This window comes from Mycteria americana, chromosome 6, assembly GCF_035582795.1.
Source record: "Mycteria americana isolate JAX WOST 10 ecotype Jacksonville Zoo and Gardens chromosome 6, USCA_MyAme_1.0, whole genome shotgun sequence".
Classification (NCBI taxonomy): domain Eukaryota; kingdom Metazoa; phylum Chordata; class Aves; order Ciconiiformes; family Ciconiidae; genus Mycteria; species Mycteria americana.
The window spans coordinates 32,895,986-32,918,151 of record NC_134370.1 but is presented as its reverse complement, the minus strand read 5'-3'; the positions used below and the strand labels follow the sequence as shown (position 1 = coordinate 32,918,151).

Genomic DNA, 22,166 nt, shown 5'->3' with positions numbered 1-22,166 from the left:
GATAGGATGGAGTTGCCAGCTCCATACAGGCAACGTAGTTGGTATTCTAAACAGCCTGGCAATCTAGTAACATTTCTGGCTTAGGCAAATCTAGCTATCGTAAAAGGCAGTATGCAGTAGGCTTACAGAATAGGAGCATTTACAATCTCACAGCTAAAGAGCATCCACTGACATAAGAATGGTAAAAAAGAAAAAAAAAAGTAAAATACTGTGTATTTTTCTGTGTATACGGTTTTATTATTGGTTTTAATGCCAGGGTACATAGAAAAGTACTTACTTAATGTCTCTATTTCTACCTCCTTTAAATGTTAACAAAGTTTCTCAAAATAGAGGCCTCATTTTCATAAAGTGTTGAGCAGATTAAAAAAAAAAAGCAACACACTGCAGACTTTGCTATTGCCAGAGCTCTACCTTGTACCAAGGAAGAAAGGCTCCTTGAGCTGAGTGCAGAGGGCTTTAGGAAAGCTCAGCTGGGAGGTGGGAGAAAAGGCAGGGTGAACCAAAACTATTGACTAAATAGACCTGAGGAGAAGAGACAAGAGTGTTTGTATAAGGATTTTGTCCAAAAGTCACACAAACAGTTGAGAATCTTATGTTAAAGGACTTTGATTTGGGAAATGGGATGGCCTGTGTTGCTGTGTTCAGCCTGGTTATGGCACTGTAAAACCCAGTAAATTTTGGATGCTTTCCCTCTGACTGGTCAGAAAAGCTTTCAAAGATTCAAAGAAAAAAAAGAAACCCAAGCCCCAACCGTTTTATTTTTTCCCACTTACAAAAGTATAAAGAACTAGTAATATATTTATTCAGAATCAGTGTTTCACTGACAACAGAATAACTTTGATCAAATAATCACTACGTTAATAACAGCTGTTTGCTTGTTTTGTGAAAAAAATCAATTGACGAATAAAGGGGACAGTTATCACTAAAGGAACAGCACATTAAACTTTCACCGTGTCTGCATCCCTTCTGCCATAACGTACTCCTGGACACATGTGGTTTGATGTTATTTACTATCTGGTTTTGCTGAGCTACAAGACGGGAAGCAGAGAAGAACAGAGGCAGACTAAGTGAGAAAGTGGGGACATGTTTATTTGCATGATGTGGACCAGGACTGTTTATCACAGGACTCGGCACAAGGATGTAGGATCCCAAGCCATTATATATCAGCCCTTGAATCCCACATCAATGCTCAGCTTCACCAAAAAATCATGTAGTCATATCTGAGAGAAATAAAAGTTAGGTGAAAGCATAATGACATGTGAAGGAATATATGCATTTTCTTTACGTTTGGAATAAACAAAGAAAATCTTGCATTAAATTTCTGTTCTGAGAGAAATGAGTATACGTTCAGTGAATCCCTTGATTCTTACTCATGTTTCCAATAAGTTCAATCCATCAACTCAGAAAAAAACCCACTCAAATGAGCAAAGGACAAGAGTTAGTACCTGAATAATATAATAAATGACATTCAAAATGGTATTATCGGAGCTCCCAAGAAACTTAGAAACCTTGTGGCCAGATCCAAAGAAGGACTTATATCCTGAAGACTTAGGCAGAGCTAAGGTACTTAAATTCAAAACCATGACCCCAAAATATGATTCTTATCTGCCATCAGGTTACTGAAAGGAACTTTAGATAGGGATTTTTTTTTTTTAAATGACTATGTAATTGCTTTCCTGTGACTTAACATTATTAACTCCATGCAAACAACATTGATACAGCACAAAAATTAAATGAAAACCCCTGTGATCCAGTCTTACCTTCCTGATGCCTTCAGAAGGGTTCGATACACAATTATCTGCCCCATTATTCTTACTGATAGTCCTCCACAGTTCAGCAAATGTGTTATCCTGCTCCAAAGGGTTTGTCCCTTTTGCTTTAAAGTATTCATACACTGCTGAATCCCTGACTGTACCGTAAGATATATCCATTTGTTTGGAGAGATCCTGAAATGTTCTGAAATTCAAGTGATACTGAGATGTTAGTATTACGTAGTACATTACCAAGATTTCATTCATTAAATGGTTTCTTTCTATGTCTATCATTAGTCAGAAAGCACTTACCCTCACCAAGTAACATTTGCATATCTCTTTCCTCATCGTAAAAGAAAACCAAGGAGTAATTTAATTGTATTGAGATCATATGAATTTAACTATACCCGAGCTCTTTTTCACCCCAGTAAATTTTTTTTTTTGACAGTTAACATTCATGTTAAGTTTACGATGCCAAGTTTGCACAAGAATGTAGTGCAATAAGGGCTTACTCGAGCACAGGAAAAACTCAGATTATGAATATAAACTTCCAGACCCATCAGCATCACCAGAAATACCTTGCAGAATTCAGTGGAATTAGTTTGCAGTTACACCAATACTCCATCTGACTCCAAATCAATACGACTGTTTTAAACAAACAAATAAAAATATCGCTTCCAATTTCCACTAAGTCTCTCTCTCTCTCTCTTTTCACAGCCTCTGGTAAAACAGGCATTTTTCATTCACACACAGGCCTAACTTTCATTTACTCATCATACCACTCTGGAAGTGTAAATGGGCCTCAACCTGAGTGGCTGTGAATGCACCATTTATTTTCAAATTGTACAGAATGTAATTCACTCCTGTTTTACAGCCTTTTCTGTAGAGGAAGGTGTAAATCACTGCCTGCATCAATGAAAACCAGGCCAAGTTTCAAAACATTTAAGGTGGCATTACTGCCATCAGAAGAAGCATCCTAGCTGTTTCCCACCTTCAGAGGTTCATTCCCATTCCTGTGCCTCCTTCCTTTGTCCTCAAGTGTCGCTTCTGTGCGGTGCCACCATTTTTTTCATCTGAGCATACACACAGACAAACACACACTCAACTATTGACCACCACATGCGGCAGCAGGGACCAAACTGGATCTTACAAATAATGGTTTATTTTATGTTTTACAAATGTATAACTTCCCATAATAACAATGACATGCTTCTGATATGACCGACTAATGCTGTTTGAGATCAGTAAGACTAAAGCAACCCTCCCTGCCACCCCCACCCCATTTCTTTTTCTCAAAAACAGTCTTTCAGAAAAAAAAATCCTCCTGAAAACGTCTGAAAGGCCCACTCATGCCACCTCCCACCTGCCTCCAGCTCCTGGAGCCACAAAAGCAAAACATTTTGCCTTGCAGCTCTTGCAGAGGATTTCTTCACAATGCTCGTGAGAAGCCTTCCCTTGGCCCATGAGCTGAAGCTGTTTTTCACAGCTGAAGACTTGTCATAGACAATATTTTTCTGCCACCCTCTCTCTTCCCTGCTTCACTGGGGGGATGCCACTGCTTACACCTCACATACCTGTAAGCTTCCCTGCCACGTTATTTAAAGCAAAGCAATCTGGGTACCTACACAATGCTACATAAAAATATGTAGAAAACTCTTCCATCTTCTCCGTCACATCACCTCCAAGCCTCCCAGGTTTGGCCCCAAAAGGGCCCCTTGGCCTGGCCACATTGTGTGGGAGCCTGCCAGCTCTGTCCCCAGAGCTGGATCTCAGCAGGGATGCCTCTCCCACCCCTGCCAAAACTCTTCAAACTCACGAGCTGCTTCGAAGAGTTTAAGTGGTTTAAGTTCTTAAATTGCGTTAAGGACTTTTTATCATTTTAAGCTGTTAAGCAGCTTTAAGTAAGACTGTGTGAACAGTTTTTTTCTATATACATTGCAGACTTGTGGATTTGGGCTAACTCTGGGAGTTACATCAAAACCCAAACCTCCTATTATTTCTCTAGCTCTGTATATGGCACTTTGGTAAAGTACAAAATGAACACCCTGGATGTTGCTGGAAAATCAAAATTCTAATGAAAAATGACAAAATTCCTGTCAGTTTTCTTCCTCTCTTTGTGTAACAATCCTGAAAGTTATGTTCTGGTCTCCTAAATGTTTCCTGTACATTTCATTGAACAGGACCATTTTTCCTCCAGTCTTGATCTAAATGATTACACGCTACATTTAGTTCCTTTGTTTTTTAAAATAAGTTTCATCATATCCCATGGAATTACATACATCCTGGGGACGGATGGTCTGGCTGTTAAAAGACACATTTCTGTCTATTCCATGTACAGATGACTCAGAAAGGTACTCAATACACACAGGAGGGTTTCTGTGGCAACCTTTTTCACACCGGGCTTGGCGTATGGATTCCAGCATGTGTAGGAGTGCATGTTTGGTAGAAGCACAGTAGCAGAAACATGTTTAGCTAATGTTCTTTAACACAGCTTTCAGCTGATAACAGCTTTACGAATGCCTACTGCTCATGCTGCCAGTCTGTTTGAAAGTTTGAACATGAGAGTTTGGATATTAAAAAAAAATTAAACCTGCAGTTTTAATAACGTCAGTATTTTCTGGATCACTTCTACTGCCTCTGCTGCTGTGGAAGCTTTTTGTCAGAAATATGCCTTTTGTTTTAGCTAAATTGTACTTTATTGACAATCAGTACTTTTGTTTTAGTTAAATTACATTTTATTGACAATCAGTACTGTACAAAAGCACAGTACATCTTGCTTTTTGAGCAGCACAGTTTCTTCAATTCTCTAAACATCACAGTGCACAGTGAGCAAATTCAGGCTTTAAGTCAAGTGCTTTGCTGGCCCAGTAAGCAGATAATCAGTACTGGTGGCAGGGAGGGAAGCACAGCCTTTGCCTGGGTGTGGTAAGGCAACTACTGCCCCTTTAGCTGGCAGACTGTCCTTAGAAGAGATAATATGGAGTATTGCGTATCCTAAGGATCGCATGTGCCTTTCTTGCAGTGCCCCATTTGATGTGTTATAAGAACAGCCACTGCCACAAGAAGTTCTCCATACTGCACCATCATTGGAAATATCCTGTGAGAGGCAGATGGTCGCCAAAGGACACAGCGAGGGTCACAGTAGGTAACCAAGTTTGCAAGCGGTTCCTGTAGCATAAATTCAGAAGGATGATGACTGTTTGGGTGAGAAAACAACCTTATGCCTTTACCAAATGGACCACTTAGCCAGAAACCTATCTCAGAAATTATCCTGACAGGGAATGGTCTAGACCACAGTTCTTAGTTGGCATAAAAATGTCTCTATACTGTATTTCTGCACTGAAAGTGGAGGCAATGTTCAGCATCTTCATCACCAGAGAGGTGATCAAAAGATCTGGGCATGGCAGGTACAGTCACATACACAAAAGGCACTGAATGGAGATTAGTATCTCCTGACTTTTATAGGATGAAGTAAGATCATCACAAGTGCAGGTTTTAACCATTTTTATTTTAGCTCCCTTAGATCTGCCATTGCTAGACAAAATCATTCCCTGCCACATCTGAGATACTGGTTGTATCTTACAATTGTGTCATTCTCTAAAGGCAGCTGTTCTCATCATTCTTAGACTTTATTTTTGCAACCAGCCACTAGCTGGACCCACCTTGTTTAGCAACTCAAATTCTTGGCTCCCTTTCCTATGGCAAAGATTTCATGCATTTAATATATAAAATTATTTGCAACAAAAACGGGTAGCATAACAAGATGCCCCATTAACCTTACCACCTCAATTATTGGATCTCACAAGCCATTAAGGACTCTCTGTAAGTGTGATTAAAGATAAAGCTAGTAAAGCAGAAAAAGCCAATGTTCCTCACTTACAGTTATAGGAGCCAGACTTCAATTTGTAGATAAATACATCCACTGTGTGATTGCTATAATAGGCAAGTACGTGTAAACCAATTGATTTAAGTAAATGTATCTGTGGTCAATCTAAACAAAAATGGTGTCTTTTAAAACTGTATTACCAGCTAAAATATTTAACGCATGTAGTTATGCCTGCTAGGTAAATGCAACAATTGATACGTAATTTCCAGTGAGGTTGCAATTACTTCATGTAGAGTCAACTGAAAACTGGACTTTCTGCTTGTTTTATTTTTTAGAAACATATTGACATAAACCATATGCTGCAGAATAAACACTCAGGCATTAGCTGTACTGGCATTTATAATTAGACCTCTAGAAATAATTGCCAGAATAAAAATACTGGTTAAGTTACACTTTTTGGAGATGTTTTCTTACTAGTAAAAGGTTTGTGTGGCTGTAGATGTCTAGACTAAAAATGTGCTGCGAGTATAGGTTTATTTACTCTGGAACTGCTATAAACCCAAGACTTTCTGGATGAATAATACAAACAAACCTTGTCTATGTGACAGACTAAACCTGTCACTCGGTGCTTTGAAGTAACTGCTGATCAATTAACTCAACTGGAGTCATCAGGATCATCAGATGTGATCAAAGTAATTAAAAAAAAAAAACAGTCTTCTGTCATTTCTAAATTTAAAACAATGGTATTTCTTTTCATAGCAACTTTTTTTTTTTTTTTAATTTAAAGAAGGTCTTTAAACAAAGGAGCAAGGAAAAAAGGCAAAAAATACTTGCTTATTGGGTTTTTCCTCATTCTTTTTTTAAAAAGTTTGTAGCAAGCTGCACACCTGGACTCCTGTGCGTAAAGTCTATGACTGTAAACAAGCCAATCAGCTGGCACCGCAGTGTCATGCAATACTGGTCTTTTAGATCACAGTATTCACCGTGGCATTTTATCTTGACTTCAGCCTTAGAGAAACCATAATGGGAAAATCCTGACAGCTCCTTGATTTAGAGTAGTTTCTCGTTAGCATTCACAACTGCATGTGTTCTGACACTGTAAAACTGGGGATTTTTCCAGTCTGCTATTACTTATGGGAAAATAATATTTCAGCAGTTTCTGAATCCACAGTATTATTTAAAATGATGCAAGATTTTTCATGCTTAGTTCCTGTTCGTTTGTCTGCACATATACCATTAGAAATAACAAGGCTTAAGGTTAGACATAGAAGTAGTGATCAGCTCTCTACCCTCATTCTTCCACATTGTGAGTAAACTCCAGAGTAATCTCTCCCTTCACAGCACTACATATGTTTTGTCAAATAATACAATATAAATAATTCCTCTCAACTAAAATTAATTAATTTTCTTAATTAATATTAATCCCTAAGTCATATACAGACAATAAAATAAATTTACTGCTTTTTCCATATTTGGCAGAGAAAGATCTGTTCTTCGTTTACCTAAGGAAGCCAGTACCCTGAGATTTTTGCTCAATGCAGCATAATGTTTTAGGTAATGGCTGCCATCAAGATAAAGTGTCCCAGAGATGATGAGACTTTTTAAGCTGTTCTACCTAAATAAAGCCTTAGAAATGCATACATAAAACATATGGCACAAGTCCTAAATTTCTATTTTTAAATACCTTGAAGCTACTTTATTTTCTTTTAAACTTTTTTTTTTCAAAAGCTAGGAATTAATGACATCTACAGAATTACATATAAGTGCAGTTCCTAACTATAACTGTTTTCTCAACAGGATATATGGAAGAGAAATACATGCTTTACGCATTGGGAAAAAAGTAATCCCACTAAACTTCTAAGTAAAAATAAAAGTAGCTGTATTGATTTGACAACCTTATACCACCAGTATAAGCCCAAGAAATACCTATGAGCTGAAACCTAGAATATAAAATCCTATCTGAAAAGGGATTTATTTGATAAAGTTATCACCAGTGGAAAGCAATGAGTTGAAAGAGAATTCTGCCTACTATGAACTGCAGAAAAGCGTTCATATTTTGAGACATAAAATTGTTCACAACTACACCCTCCTTGGCTGTATTTGCCAAGACAATGAGAACAAATGAGAAAATGGTGTTTATTGTTGGTGACACATCAGTCCACCCACTGAGAGACAGACTTGGAAGCCAGGCAAGCTTTGCAGGATCAGCTTCTCATTTGTATATGTCTCCAGTGAGGGAATAGTCTGCAAAGCTGAATCAAGATTGTGGGTGGTAGTGTGATGGTACGGATAATTTCTACATGAGCAGAAGATTCTTCCATTCAGAACCTGAGTCCTGACCCGAGTCCCACGTATTTTTTATATCCATTTGTGAAGTAGCAAGCCAAAGGATTTGAGCCTTAGTCCGTTATTCACAGATGAACAATCTTTGGACTTTGGATCTCCAGTTTTAAGTAAGATTTGTGAGTGAGTATATTATGTCTTAAGACAGCTGAAAATGAGTTCAAATTTCCACATAAAGATATTCTCTAGAGCTAGTCTACCCAAATTGAAGAGTTTAAATGGTTGAAGACCAGGAAAAAAAATAAAAATAATCTGTTATGGATATAAGTTGCCACTAGGTGATGATAGTCTCATTGACTCAGAGACTTACGTGAAAAGTTTCACTGTCTTACCGAATCCAAGTTACAAAAGCACAAGCCCACTTAAAAATGGAAGAAAGAATAGCAGTTATTCCCCCTAAACATTAGTGTAGCCAATACTTAATAAGCCTTCAACTATACTGGAAAGAGTGGTATATTAGCTGAATGATGAGATAACATTAGAATTGACCTATCTTTAGCACATGCAAGCCTAAAAAGTAAATACCCATTAAAAAAAAAAAAAGGAATGTGTCATATTTCTATAAATTTCCAACATTTGTTCCAGGTCCATGTTACTAGAATGTGTTAAACTGGATGTAAGATACATAAACTAAAAGACTGGCCACTTTAAAGATTATTTTTAGTGATAACAATAAAATTGTTCAAAGTATTGTTAGAATGGCAGTAGACAGAGAGATTATTAAAATGAAAGCACGTTTATCTCCATATCTAATAACCTTAGACTTCAGAAGAATTAGGTCCATGGTTTTAATTTGTGCATCTCTCTGACTTTCTTTGAAATTATGAATAATCAAGCTGAGCTCTTAAATTAATCATTAGATTGCCAACTTCTCTATAGTGACATGATCAAATTCTGCATTGTTCCATTTCACTGCAGATCCAGTCACTTTAAATGCTCTTCGTTCTGCCTCAGTTCAGTGATGTGCAGAGCAATGGGTTTCTTCAGCAAATACACTAAGCAAAATCTTGACTTTACCAATAGAGGTAGTCCACTAGAAATTGGCAGCAGTACTTGCATGCTTAGTATACACTTCGTAGGATCAAGTCCTTCACCAGCAAATATATCATTCTATAGTTCATATAAAACGCATTTCATCAGCCATCCATGAAAAATACCATCCACTTTACTCTAAACAAAAGCCTTAACAGAAAAAGCCTCATGGGAGTTTCTCCAAGGGAAGCCATAAGCTCTGACAGATTAAACTACACTGAATCAATGAAGTTGCAGCCCTTCACACCAGGACTAAACATTTCCAAATAACAGAAGGAGACAAACAGTGCAGACAGTTACGGCTATGTATGCGCTTGTCATCATCAGTGGAGCAGGAACAGCTGCTACACATGATTTCAAAGAAGCAGGGACTTTCCTCCAGTGGAAAAACCAATCAATTGGCATGTGTCACAGAACACGTTGCCATGTCAACTACATACTTTTACTATAGTTAAAACAAACAGTGATTAAACTCCTCAGCAGGTAATGGCACTGCAGCAGCTGCTTATGATAGCAGCTATTTTCATGACAATAATGGTCATTGCTGCCAGTGTGGTGGCATCTATGAGCCCTTGTCTGGACTGGGACTCACTGCCCTATGTTAGGTGCATCCAAAAACAAAATATAACATTCAGTTATGGATTTACTGGGGGAAGGAAGCTAAAGCCGGCTTTATTTCTGCCACAGAAGGAGAGGGTTTGCTACCTGCCCCCTGTGCCACGTGTGATGGCAACAGTTCTGTCACCCTTCCAGGATAGGATCAGAACCCTCTCTCTCCTGCTGCCCCAACGAAATTTCTTTTTTAGGGTACCTAGCATACCCAACAGGTAGACCAGTACTGCTGAGATCAGTGAAATTATTCATGCACACAAAAGCACATGGTCAAGCATTTGCAGGATAGGAGACAAAAGTATAAACACTAAGAAAAAGGCAAAACAAAATAGCCAAATAATTTGTACACAAAGTCGTAGAAGCACAGAACTTGTACAGCCTCTACAATGATTTTCTTTCTTTAAAACGACTTCCACTAGCTTCAGTTCCTACATGGAAACGGAAAGACAAGAAAACTAAACTAAACTGTCTTCTAAATTCCCGATACAGCAATGCTTTCACTGCAGATTGAGTGTTTTTCCTGGGACTCTGCTCCTGCAGAGCTACTGCATGATTCAGTTTTAAAAGAAGGGAACAAACCATATGTATACTCACTGAAATGCAAAGACAGTCCGGCTATTAATAAATGATACACTGTCATGTTTATGATTTTAATAGTAATTAATTACTAGCTACACACATTGTATTGGCAAAACATTTGTAGGCTTTGTGTACTTTTTCTAAGAATCTGAGATGCAACAGGAATATGCTCTATTACCATTGCTTGGAATCTCACTTTTGCTTTGCTGATCTCAGAACAATCTGCAGCATTTTTGCTACAGTCAAAGAAGTGTGGGGAATGTAGGACAAAAATCCATACAACTAGGCTGTGTCCCGTTGCTCGCAGAACTTCATAATATCCTCCAGCGGTTTATTTAGGAAACATGCCCATTTTCAAAAAAAGACTTAATAGTTTTTCTGGCTGTGAGACTCAACTTTGGATCCAAAATTCAAACTGGATTCTCAGCAGCAGCAGTAGAACAGGTTCTTCTATAAACAAAATTAGACCTCTGGTTATTCCTATCCATTGCTATTTCTAAATGATGCCCTCAGGACCACCTCAGCAACCCCAGTCATCTGCAGTGATCTGCACAAGTGTGACTTGACTTGTCGCTGAATTGTAGAAGTTCATTTTGCCTGGAGCCGACACTGGCTCTGCTCCAGCACCGCACATAAAGAAATCTGTTAAACAGCTAGAAATAAGCTAAACATCTCCTGATTGCCAGTCCAATGTTTCTAACTCTGCTTCCAACCTTCCTCTTCTCCAAACCTCCTCCAGGCAATAAGAGCAAAAGTCACTTAGATTGCTGATTTTTCCATTAACTAGGGTTTTTTTTGGTTGCTTATTTGTAATAAGTCTTTTCTTTCTGGATGCCCTATATTTTCTGCATTGTTATTATATGGGAAAGAAACCATGATGGTCCTTACAGTAGAAGTTATGATTACTTTGCTTGAAAATGTTTTTAAAAAACAAAAAATAGCGTAACAAATAACTCCATTAATAGTGGTAGCAATGGAAGCTAATTTCCGAGGACTTGCATCTCAAAGCTGGATCCACTGGCACCCAATAGTTTGCGACCTCTGGATGAAGTTTCTCTCATGGCTGGGCATTTATGATCACATATGAGTTTATCTGTCTAATTGAGGGAGTGAAGTTAGAAGGCAGTCTTTCCTTTATATTTACAAGGGACATTTACAGGACCCCTCTTCACCACCCCATTCTTCCATATTTCTAAAAATTAATACCCTTGAGATATTACCTGGTTTGGCCACCATGTTTGCAATTTAACAATGGAAAGAAGTAGACTGACAAAGAGACATTCAGAGTAATTACATTAGAGGGTTTTTTTAAGATGCAGGCCCAGGTTTTCAAAAGCTGGAACTTTAATTTGTATGCTCAGATCCACATTTAAACTACTACATGACTGGGCAGATTTTCAGAACGGATCAAGGAAAGTTTTGGCACAACAGCACATCTCTAAGATGTTCGCAGATTCAGTTAAAAGCCTGAAAAGGGATCCAGAGCAGCTATGAGCAGTTGTTGCTCATCCTGCAATTCCAGAATGAGCAGTCCTGCTAAAAAATCTGGGTTAGCCTGGGTCCTTTACCCACACTCCATATTCCATTCAACAGTGAGGAGGAAATTCAAATGCAAAGAAGAAAAGGTGAAAACATCTCAAGAGCTTGTAGCATGTTTGGGGGAAAGAAATACATCATTTGGACTACCTTTGAATATTTTCTTGCTTTATTTTTAAACCACTTTGCCATTGTGACCTTTCTCTGAGTACCTTGAAGGGTTAACATGTTAATTAAAGCAAGGTACTCTACTCCTTAAATTATTAATTAAAATAAAAACTGCAGCTGGTGTTTAACAGCAACTTAGTCCCAACAGCAGGTTTTAGTCACTTCATCTAAATCAAACATATCATAAAGTTGGCATGAAAATCATATTGTCTGAATCAAACACATCTGGCGACTGACACGCTTTTACCTATAATGAAAATAACAAACTACGTCTATTATTTATGCAGATGCACTTTAAATTGTTTGCTACGCTGTTATCTTCTACCACTCACATTCGGAAGCTAAAAATCCTAATGAAGATTAATGATTAAGATTGAGAGGGAAGAAATTGCTTTCTTCCTTCTCAACTGGTGTTATAAGTACTGATACCACTGCCGTTCTGTTTTGCACTCAGATGACAAAGAGTAGCTTTTTAATTAAAGAGAGTGCGGAATGGATAAGCTTGGCATCTTGGTCCTGGCTTATAAAGTCCTTACTCAGGGCGAGTGGTACTTTATACCATGACTGTTAGGATATCATTATACTGTGAGTAGTTCCATTAAAGTCCATGAAATCCCAGTGTGGGATAAGGTCCTACTCAACTCTTTATTAATTTTTGATTTATCAGGAGCTGTCGCACGCTGAGAGAATGAGGATCTTGGTGTGGAGAGCTCTGGGCTGCTGCCTGCACCAGTGTCAGCAGTCTCATAGCCGGGGTGGAGGGGCTGGATGAATTCACATGGCTCAGATCTGTCAGAGGTACAAAGTGATGCTGGAAAACAGCTTCACACCCTTCCCTTACCACAGGGAGTAAAGCAGAAGCTATCAACATTGACAGAAAGAAGAGAAGAAAACAGAAGGGCTCTGAAGAGGCATCTTGATTGCTAGAACATGTGCTGGGTACTCCTGGGAAATCAAAACATAGGGCTCTTCATTAATACTGAAAGCACATATAGCATTCATCAGTTATTATTGATGTCTAAAGTGCATGCATTACATATGCATATTTTAAAGTCTGGAGGCCCACTTGCCTGTTTCTCAGGGGACCCAGATTGCAAGCACTTGGTATATGGCGTCCTTCCCACCTCATCCTGACGTACAATGAGGTAAACAGAAAAAGAGACCTTACCCTTTTGCCTCTCTCTCCTCACCCTGAACACAAGTCTCGCCTGAATACCAAACCTCATACTAGAAACACTGACAGCACTGCATCAAAACCAACTAGCTGTTCCTTATATTGAGATTAATTAGTTTATTGGGTAGCCTAATTACGTACCTTGAAATATGAGCTTGGAAATTGCATTACTGCCGTATGAAAGAAACATAGTAGTTAACATCCACCCCATTCTGACTGATGGTTTTCTGTTCTTTTTTAGATAGATATGACTATTCATAAATCAATTAAATTAAATCAGTGGCTTATTCTCCTAGGCTGGTTTTAATGGTTTGGAAGGCAAACAACTTTAGTGCATGTGATTACATTTCTTTTAATGGAACTTTGGCAGCTGTATCATAATCACTTTTCTAAGGCAACACCATTCTCTCCCTCATCTCCAGATGAGTCTGGAAACGCTCTGTAATACACTATATGGGGACACGCATGCAGAAGAAGAGAACATTGCTCAGTAAGGCAGATGAGCCCAGGAAGTGGAAAGAACACATGCAATCCTTCCCTTAGCAACACAGTATTATTTCCAGAAAAGTTTCTTCCTCTCCAGAAAATCTTTTGCAACACAGGAACTAAGAACTAATGGGAAAGCACTCATGGTAATAAACAGTAGCATCTTAGTTTCCAGGGAAACTAAGCTCCAGTGTGTTTTGCTGGGTTTTTTCTTTTTTTTTTTTTTTTTACATCATCAGGAATAGTTTCTAAATCTCCTTATGAGGATATTCAATCTTTAAAGCCTTTTCTTTAAATGGCAAGTTTAGAGTTTTCCACCTCATTGCAAGACGGTCTATAAACATTTTAGAATGTATTGGAACAACGTTTATTTCAGAAGACGAAATACCATCCTATATATCATTCAAGTGTGAAGAGTTTAAGGTGTGAGAAAGAACGATCTTCTATCATGGAGACATTTATAAGGGGAATGGCTCTTTTAGATTTGAATGAAAATGTCAAAGATAAAAGTAACTAGATTAAAAGTGTTTGCAAGATGATGGAGCTCACTGGGGGGGGGGGGGGAGGGGCAAGAGTAACAGCACAAAAATAATGAATTTCTAAAGACCAGGCCTCAACAGACTTCAGGAACTGGAGGATAAAGTCTCTTGGAAAGTTGATTTAAAGGATAAAGAACTACAGAGGGGCTGGCAATTCCTGAAAGAAACCGTATCAAGGACACAGATGCAAACTATCTTAACATGAAGACCTATAATAATAAATTATAAAAAGCTGTTATAATGTCAGCAAGAGCTCCTTCAGGACCTAGAAAACCCAAAGCATTTTTTTCTAAGTGATTATAAGAGAGTGGTGCAACAATTTGACTAAATATGCATAGATACTACAAATGTATGGGCATCATAAAAATGCATGGGAGGAAAAAAATTGAGAATCAAAAATAAATCCTCCTCACAACACCAACCAATCTAGCTTACATGATTTAAGATGTTACTGCACAAAGCTGTTTGCATCATCCCTTGACTGAAGTTCCTGTGTCCACAGCAGAGCTGGCAAGACGACACGTGCCTGTACCCCAGCTATCCCATACAAAGTTTGATTTCTTAATTTATGGCTGATTTCATCAGCACAACATGAAACAGATGACAGTGCACTGAGCTCACCAAAACTGAAACTCTTAACCTCACAACCTACAGCATAGGCATGCTCAATCTTTAGTCTCTGAAAGAATGGCTGCTGAACTTTGCTCCAAGCAATCAGCTTTTGAATTGATTGTATGAACTGAACTTTTAGGCTATAGCAGGTATGATAATTACTTAATTTTTATTGCAGGCTATTAATTCAAACCTTGCAATGTGAAAGACGGATCATCTAAGTGGAGCAGAGGACTGGCCATAGCACGATGACACTGGTCAGTGTTAACCAACCAACCACTATTCCAGGAGGATGACTGGGCAAGCGTTCTTCCTCTGCTCCTGCTGGAAACGTCCCTTCTTTCCCCTCTCCTCCCTCCATCCAAAATAATCTAAAGAAATAAACAATGCAGTGCATGTTGCTTATACTCACAGTCATCCTGCTGACATTGAATATATGGCAACGAACAGAAGGTGGGAAAATTACTTTTGCTGCCAGGAGGGTGGGAAATTCTGGTGCTGAACAACCATGGTACAAGAATGACAGAACCGCTGCTCGCGTGCGGATGTTGGTGAGGAATTGTGCAAGATGAGAATAATTTTTTTTTTTTTTTTTTTTTACACAAGCAAATTAAATGTTTTCCAAAACATGCAACAGATTAACCGAGTTGGAAGCTCATACGTGTCCTGTCTGAGCTGACAGCAAGTAAGCAAACAGGTACAGCTTTCCCTTCTTACAAGTAGGTATGCCTACTTTCAACTTCATCTCATTGTTTCACAGGAAGTAACTTACTGTGATAAAGTGCTTACTAATTATTGGTAGTTTTGCAAATGCAATTTATTTGCTTGTTCTGGCTGCAGGGTTGCTTTCAGAGAGACCTTCCGACTCCAGATGATTTGGAAACCTATGCAGAGGTACGCACTATATTACCCCATAATAGACCAACCTTCAGGGCTTTTATAATAGGGCCCACTGTTACACTAATTACTCTGACCAGCACAGATAAATAGTATAAAATACAAGTAATTTTACAGGTATTTTGATGTTTCTTTTTTTTTTTTCCAGGCAGCTGTTTCACTAGGAAGTGTCATGAAGATATTTATATTTTTTTTAGGTCTACCTGGCTTCCCACTTTGAGGGTCTTTGTTTAAATACTTTTCTGACAAAGATATATACCATAGGGGCATGTAACAGTATCTGTCTGTCCAAAAGCATAGCAAACATGGCCAGCAGGCAAACACATGGAATAGTATATTAACACGCAAAAAGCAGTTAGGTAATTTTGCATTGTAGGTCAAATAAATATCTATCTGATATAGTGGAAAAAAATATTAGTGCTTTTACAGAAGTGAAACTCAAATACTTGAGCACACTGGCCAGCCTGCTTTAATGGTTGTGCCACACCCAAAATCCATTTCCAAAACAGAATTCACCATGAAGTTTTTCTTCTTACTCCTGTTTTTGTCCTTAAAAAATGGTGGGCTGAGGTAGTCTTTACAGTTAGGAGACGTCTGAAGCTTTAGGGCCATCTCCATTTGAATTGCTGTAGTAATCATTATTTTGCCTTTTTAATATCCTGTTATATTAAATTTCATGACTGGTTCATGTAAGACATTAAATCAGCTTCTTTACAGAAAAAACAATAGAAATATCCTATAGGGTAAAAATCTTCTGTTACTGAATTTTGTATTGTTTATCCCTTAGGAGTCAAATAGAAAATAAACCCCAACCAAATAAGCCATAGGTACTATCCTTGTAATAAAAAGAAACCACATACTACAACAAAGAAGGTTGAAGTCAGGGGCCAATGAGATTTAATGTATGCAGAAAGCATATGGCTACTCTAGTCTATGGACAGCCAGTGAATAACCTATATTAACGTGAGAAAATCTGACTTAAAAGGTGACTCAACCTGAGCTGAGAAGAGGAGACTACACATCAAATCTCAGGTTTGAACCAATCCATGTACATTTTGATGGGCTGTCATGAGGTTTGCTGCTCTTGCTAGATTTTCACCCTTCCAAAGCAAAAGAAAAAAATAATAAAAAATCATTTTATTACCTGCACAGATGGTAGATTTTGCTAACGTCATATCTATCAAAATCATTTTCTTCTCTAAACTATACATGCATCTGAATGTTAATGTCTCAACCCACTTAAGTCACAGAATTTCCCAGTAACAAGAACAAATGAAGGGATGCTATAACATAGGTGTTGTAAAAGTAGAGTTGAAGAAGGCGTGGAATCACAAATCTCTTGCTTTTGCATTGATCTCCAATATATGCCCCATTTTTATAATGGCAAGTGGAATGCAAGATGGAATGCAAGCTTGATTTTCAGCTGTGCATTCTTATTTTTCCCAGAAAAATGTCCTTGGGAAATATTTGCACTTATATGCTTGCCTGCTTGCTCAATTACAGGAGTAATTAGGATCCATTTTAAACTGCGGTTGAACGGCATATGCCGACATTCAGAAAGCTTTTTAAAAGGCTCCCGACTTTGTGAAGCCCTGGGTTTCCCGGAAGCACCCACTGGGCAACACCATCAATGCAAGTGAAATGAAAAGATAGACGATGGGGGTTCTAGCACTGGCAACAGCACAGTGTCTTGTCCTGAACAGTGCCTGAAGGCAAATGGCTGGCAAGCTCTGCCCTTGAGCACTGCTGCCCTGCTGCACAGCTTGCAGAGCATTTCCCATGACATTTCTGCCATGTTGTCTAAACAGAGAATGTTCTGGAAAGAAAAAAAAAGTCTTGAGTTTTTGTCCTTGCTCATTCACTTGCATCTTTCTTACACTCTTTTTTAGGCTTCATTTTTATGGATGAACTTAATCTAGATATTTAATGATTGAAGCTTTTGCTCACAGGCCTTAAATAATAATAACGATAATTATTTTTTATCATGCTCATTCATACATGCCTCCTGCCAACGTGCTTGAGGTGCTGCACAGACACTGCAAAACATAGTACAAATTGAACATAACAAAATTAAGCATAACAAAAGAAAATCCAATGAAATATTTAGAAAGCCATGTATGATATTAACAACAGAAAGGCTGTTTTCGAACACAAGGAATTTCAAGGCAAAATCACTGCAAATACAGAGGGATTCCTGTGAGGTTCTTGCTACCGACCCTATCAAATCCACTTAACTACAGCAGATGAAACCTTTTTTCATTTCCCTTTAGCTGGCTTCTTCAAAATACTTTCCTCATTTTCTTTTAAAATATTTTTAGATTGTTTCTGGTTTGTATGCAACCCAGAAAATCTACCTTTTTTGATACCTGCAGAGCTATTATAATATGGTCATTTCTGGCCATCATCTTTAAAGCAGCTAAACTGACAACATGCCATATAAGATATGAAAAAATTGTTACTCTGTTGTACAGAAAGGGAACTGAGACGGAGAGGAGGCTAAGCTTGCCAAGATCAAACAAAGCTTGTGGTAGAAAAATAATTTGCACCCAAGTCTTCCAAGTGCCAGACTATCACCCCAACTAAGCTGCAGTAAATCTTCAGCTGTCACCAAAACACATAAAATTTGGGAATTAAAATGCAAATAAGGAAATCCCAAATCATGAAACAACAGCTGTGAACTTAAAAGCAGATATAACGTGCATTTGTATGCAGTCCATGAATGCATATATACAGATGCCTTTCAAAACATCCATAGCACATGCAAACATTAAGGATCAATTTGATAAAATCTTAACTTTAAACTCTCTTGAATTTTCAAATAGCCTACTTTTTTATGTCCTATTTTTTCCTGCATGGTTCTCAACCTCTTGCTAGACAAGCTCTCCTAAACCTGAGCTTCAGAATATCTGTGCAGCTACTGAACTGCATGTAGTCTGCTGGTTAACAAGAAATGAAACTGGAAGTTAAGTCACTGCTAATTAAACTCATAATTACAAATGGAAGGTCAGACAGCAGATCCAAGGGCTGTTTGAAAATGTAATAAGACAAAAGAAAGAACAAACTGTCATGTAGTAATTCAGCCCTTACTTGGCAGACTGACCCATTAGAAGACTTCTCAGCTGCATACAGTTCTGAAGGCAAATATTGGAATAATAAATGCAAATCATTTGGGTTTAAACAAGTTTGTCAAGGATTAGCACAGGCTCTAAACATTACCTAGATTTCTATTTAAAAAACAAAAATTAAGAATTGCTCATTTACAAAGTTAGAACATGGGTCACCGCCTCCTAGCCTGAGCTCCAAAGTGATTGCCACCAACATATTTGCAAAAAATGCCTTCTCTTTTGGAAAAGGTAACATCTCACTCCTCTGCCCACGGGCAGTCAGGAAATCTGCTTGATGGTTCGCTACCCCACCAGTGAATCTCCACGAACACAGAAATCCTGAGGTAACCACTACGTTGCCTTTGTTCGCTTGTTGTGAGGTTGGGGCAGAGAGAAGATGAGAAGAGCACAAGAGGCAATTTGGACAGAGGGCTCAGAGAAGCAGTATTAAAAGCGCAAAGGGGTGCAGAAGTACCAACTGCTAGCAACTGGAAAATGGAGGACAGCTGGGGAAGGTTCACACTATTTTCTGCTGTCCTTGATCTCCTGAAGGGCCAGAGGTTTTGGTGTGGGTCTCAAACTCCACGTTCTGTCACAGCTGGACAAGTGACGGGCACACGGGACACGCGAGGAGCAAGGCAGCATGTGCAGCTGTGCCAGACCAGAAAACCAGTGCTTCTTCCCATTATCATGCTTGTGATGAAGCCCTTGAGGGTTTGGGAAAATCCAAGGAGAAGATTTTTGTTCTTTCCAAGATAGGCACGTTTCTTACATGGGATCTGGGCACCTGGACAGCACAGCACTTGGGAAACCCTTTGGGATTTAGGAAGTCTCTGTCAGGAAATACAGAAATACAGGCAGCATATCAAAGCTGCTTTCTGCCGTGCCTCCTACTCCAGGTACTTCACCTTCCCGTGAGCCACAGGCAGTCCCTGAAACTCATGGCAGGGTGGAAAAGCCTTGTGAGTTTTACCAATATCAGATTTAAAAAAAAATTATTCCCTCATCAGCAGGCTTTCATCTGATGTGCTAATTCTAAAAATCTGCCTTCCAACAGTTCAACTTTGCTTCAGTGAATGTCTCACCAAACCCCTTCTAATAAATATCATTTATGATTTCTGTGACACACTTATTTTGCAGTGAAATTGTGGAGGTAAGGATCACTGGGTTGATTGACACCCAGTTATTCAATCAGGCATACTCCTATTTTGCTAGTCACAGACCACACATGCCAAATTTGATGCTGAAACAACTTTTATTAGGCATTTTGGAGGGGGCTTGGGAAGAAAATCAGTCTTGTAATGAAAATCTTAACTATGTTGCAGGTACTGCAGCACATAATACTATTGTCTCTCCTGCTGGGATCGTAGCAGCAGCAGTACGGAACACCAGAGGACTTTCCTATGGAGGGAGAGATAACAGCACACATTTACTGAGAGGCTGGGGGGTTGGTTTCTTAACAATGGAAGTATACACAGAGGGATTTGGTAGTTCTCAGCTGGTGAGCAAATTTTCAGCTATGACTCATTGTGCCTCTTCGGGGGGAGAAAATGGATTTTAAGTAAGTATTCCTTTCTAAGTCCATGAAAGATATAATGCAGGCAAGCTGAGTGGCAAATTTAGAAAGGCAAAAATAGTCACTCCACATCATACGATACTGAAGCTAAGTAGTACTGGGAGCTGAGACACTAGGCCACAATGCATTCATGTAAGGCAGCAATTTACTTTCTCAGGAAAAATATTTGTTCTAAATCTGACACAACATTTTATAAGATGTTTCTCCTAAAGAGTGGGGACATGAAAATACCTTCATCGTAGCTTAGAAATGGATGAAGGCTCAACAGTTTCTGGGGAACGTATTTTTTTACCCCATCCCCTCTCCCCTAAGCCACTAGCAGGTTTTGATGAGAAGGTTTAATCCAGATCTCTCTCTCTCTCTCTCTCTCTTTCAGAGTAGCAGGATCTCAGGGGATTCTGCAAACTTTGTAAAAAAGCCATAGACAAGCCAAGCCAAGCAAGACCCTTATACTGGCTCAGTTATGCCAACCAGTGATCAAATCAAAGAGTTTTCTGACAGCTGCCGTTTCAGATTATTTGGGGAATGACTTGGGTGCCTAAGCCAAAGCATTCAGGACCACTTTAGATACCCCAGGCAATATGAATAATCCACATTGTGGCTGCCAACACCTAATAGGGACCTCCGCCCTTACAGGCAAGTAGCTGGAGCACAGGCAGTGAACCTCATGGCAACTTAAATTACTTTAGACATTTCTGGTTTGGCACCTGAATTACTCTGCTGGTGTTTGCAGATCACAGTAGAGTGCTTTCTTCCTTCTGTATCCTCACTTTGTACAAGGGGATGTGATATCGGGAACCTGAAAAGTGGCAGCTACTGTTAGATATAGAAAGGCATTTAATTATAAAGCTTCAGCTGCCATCTCTAACAGTAGAAGGGCGTCTGGGCTCTGAAGTCCCAAAACAAGGCCAAGCAGCTCCTTTACCCCAAAATCTTCTCCCCCTCCCTCAAGATTCTTAGCAATGTCCTTTCATTTTAATAAGAAGGGGAATCAAAACCCCTTGTAAATGTTGTAATAGCTCAGCCTCAAAGGCCTCCTCTAATAATTCATAGTTCTGCTCTTAAACCTGTGTCTCTTTTTGCAGATTCCTCACTGCATTTCACCCCAACTTCTGGCCTCCTCTGAACTTTGCTGAGTTTTGGGAGGTGCTCAGTAGACCAAACAGACAATTTCTTCTGCCGTGAAGGAACTAGAACTTTCAGAAATTTTTAGAAGACCATTATTCAAGCTTTCTGGATAACTATTTCTGTCTTTGGTTTCAAGAGCAATTTATTCACTGAGCTTAACCTTATTCCCATTACAGCCGGGCCTCACAGATACTCTGTGTGGTAGTTATGTTCTGTTTACTTTCTCATGTTATTTCCAGAAATTACTTGCAGTTCTTATTTCTATTACTGTTAAAACCCACTTATTTTGGCCGAACTAACAGAAAATTAATTTTAAACCAAAACTTTTTATGGTTTTGGGCTGGTTTTATTATTATTATTATTATTATTATTATTATTATTACACTATATCCATACAAAGCATTACATTACCTGCAAGCACACAATGGCAAGTTAAAAACTGGAAATACTGTTAAACTCATGTTTATGAGAAATGCATTTATTTATGTCCTTCTGATACCACAAGGAGGCAAAAACAACTTTTTTTAAGTGTCAGCCTCACCTTCAGGAGCCAATCACAAGATTACAGTCCCAGTTTTCCCAGTGCAACCCTGAATGAGACCAACAGAGTAACTCTCACTCTCTAGCACCTAAAATCCTTGGCTCAGCATTTCCTAGGAGGAGCGCCTGTGTCACACTGCCTGTCCTCTGGCCACCTCTCCACTCCATCACCATCAGACCAAACATGAGATACCAGGCTCTAATCCTGTCAACACTGACCATGGAAGATCAATGGCCCTCCCAGTACTCCATGACAGTGTGAA

At 38.9% G+C, this 22,166-nt stretch overlaps 1 protein-coding gene across 7 annotated transcripts in view; it reads right to left on the bottom strand.

Annotated features, from left to right (window-relative positions):
• GRID1 (glutamate ionotropic receptor delta type subunit 1) overlaps positions 1 to 22,166 on the bottom strand; it is a 563,457-nt gene that overhangs the window by 27,353 nt on the left and 513,938 nt on the right. For all 7 annotated transcript variants that reach the window (XM_075505260.1, XM_075505263.1, XM_075505257.1 and 4 more), the window contains one exon: positions 1,761 to 1,956. In XM_075505260.1, coding sequence (XP_075361375.1) covers positions 1,761 to 1,956 — 196 coding nt within the window. The remainder of the gene's footprint in view (positions 1 to 1,760; positions 1,957 to 22,166) is intronic.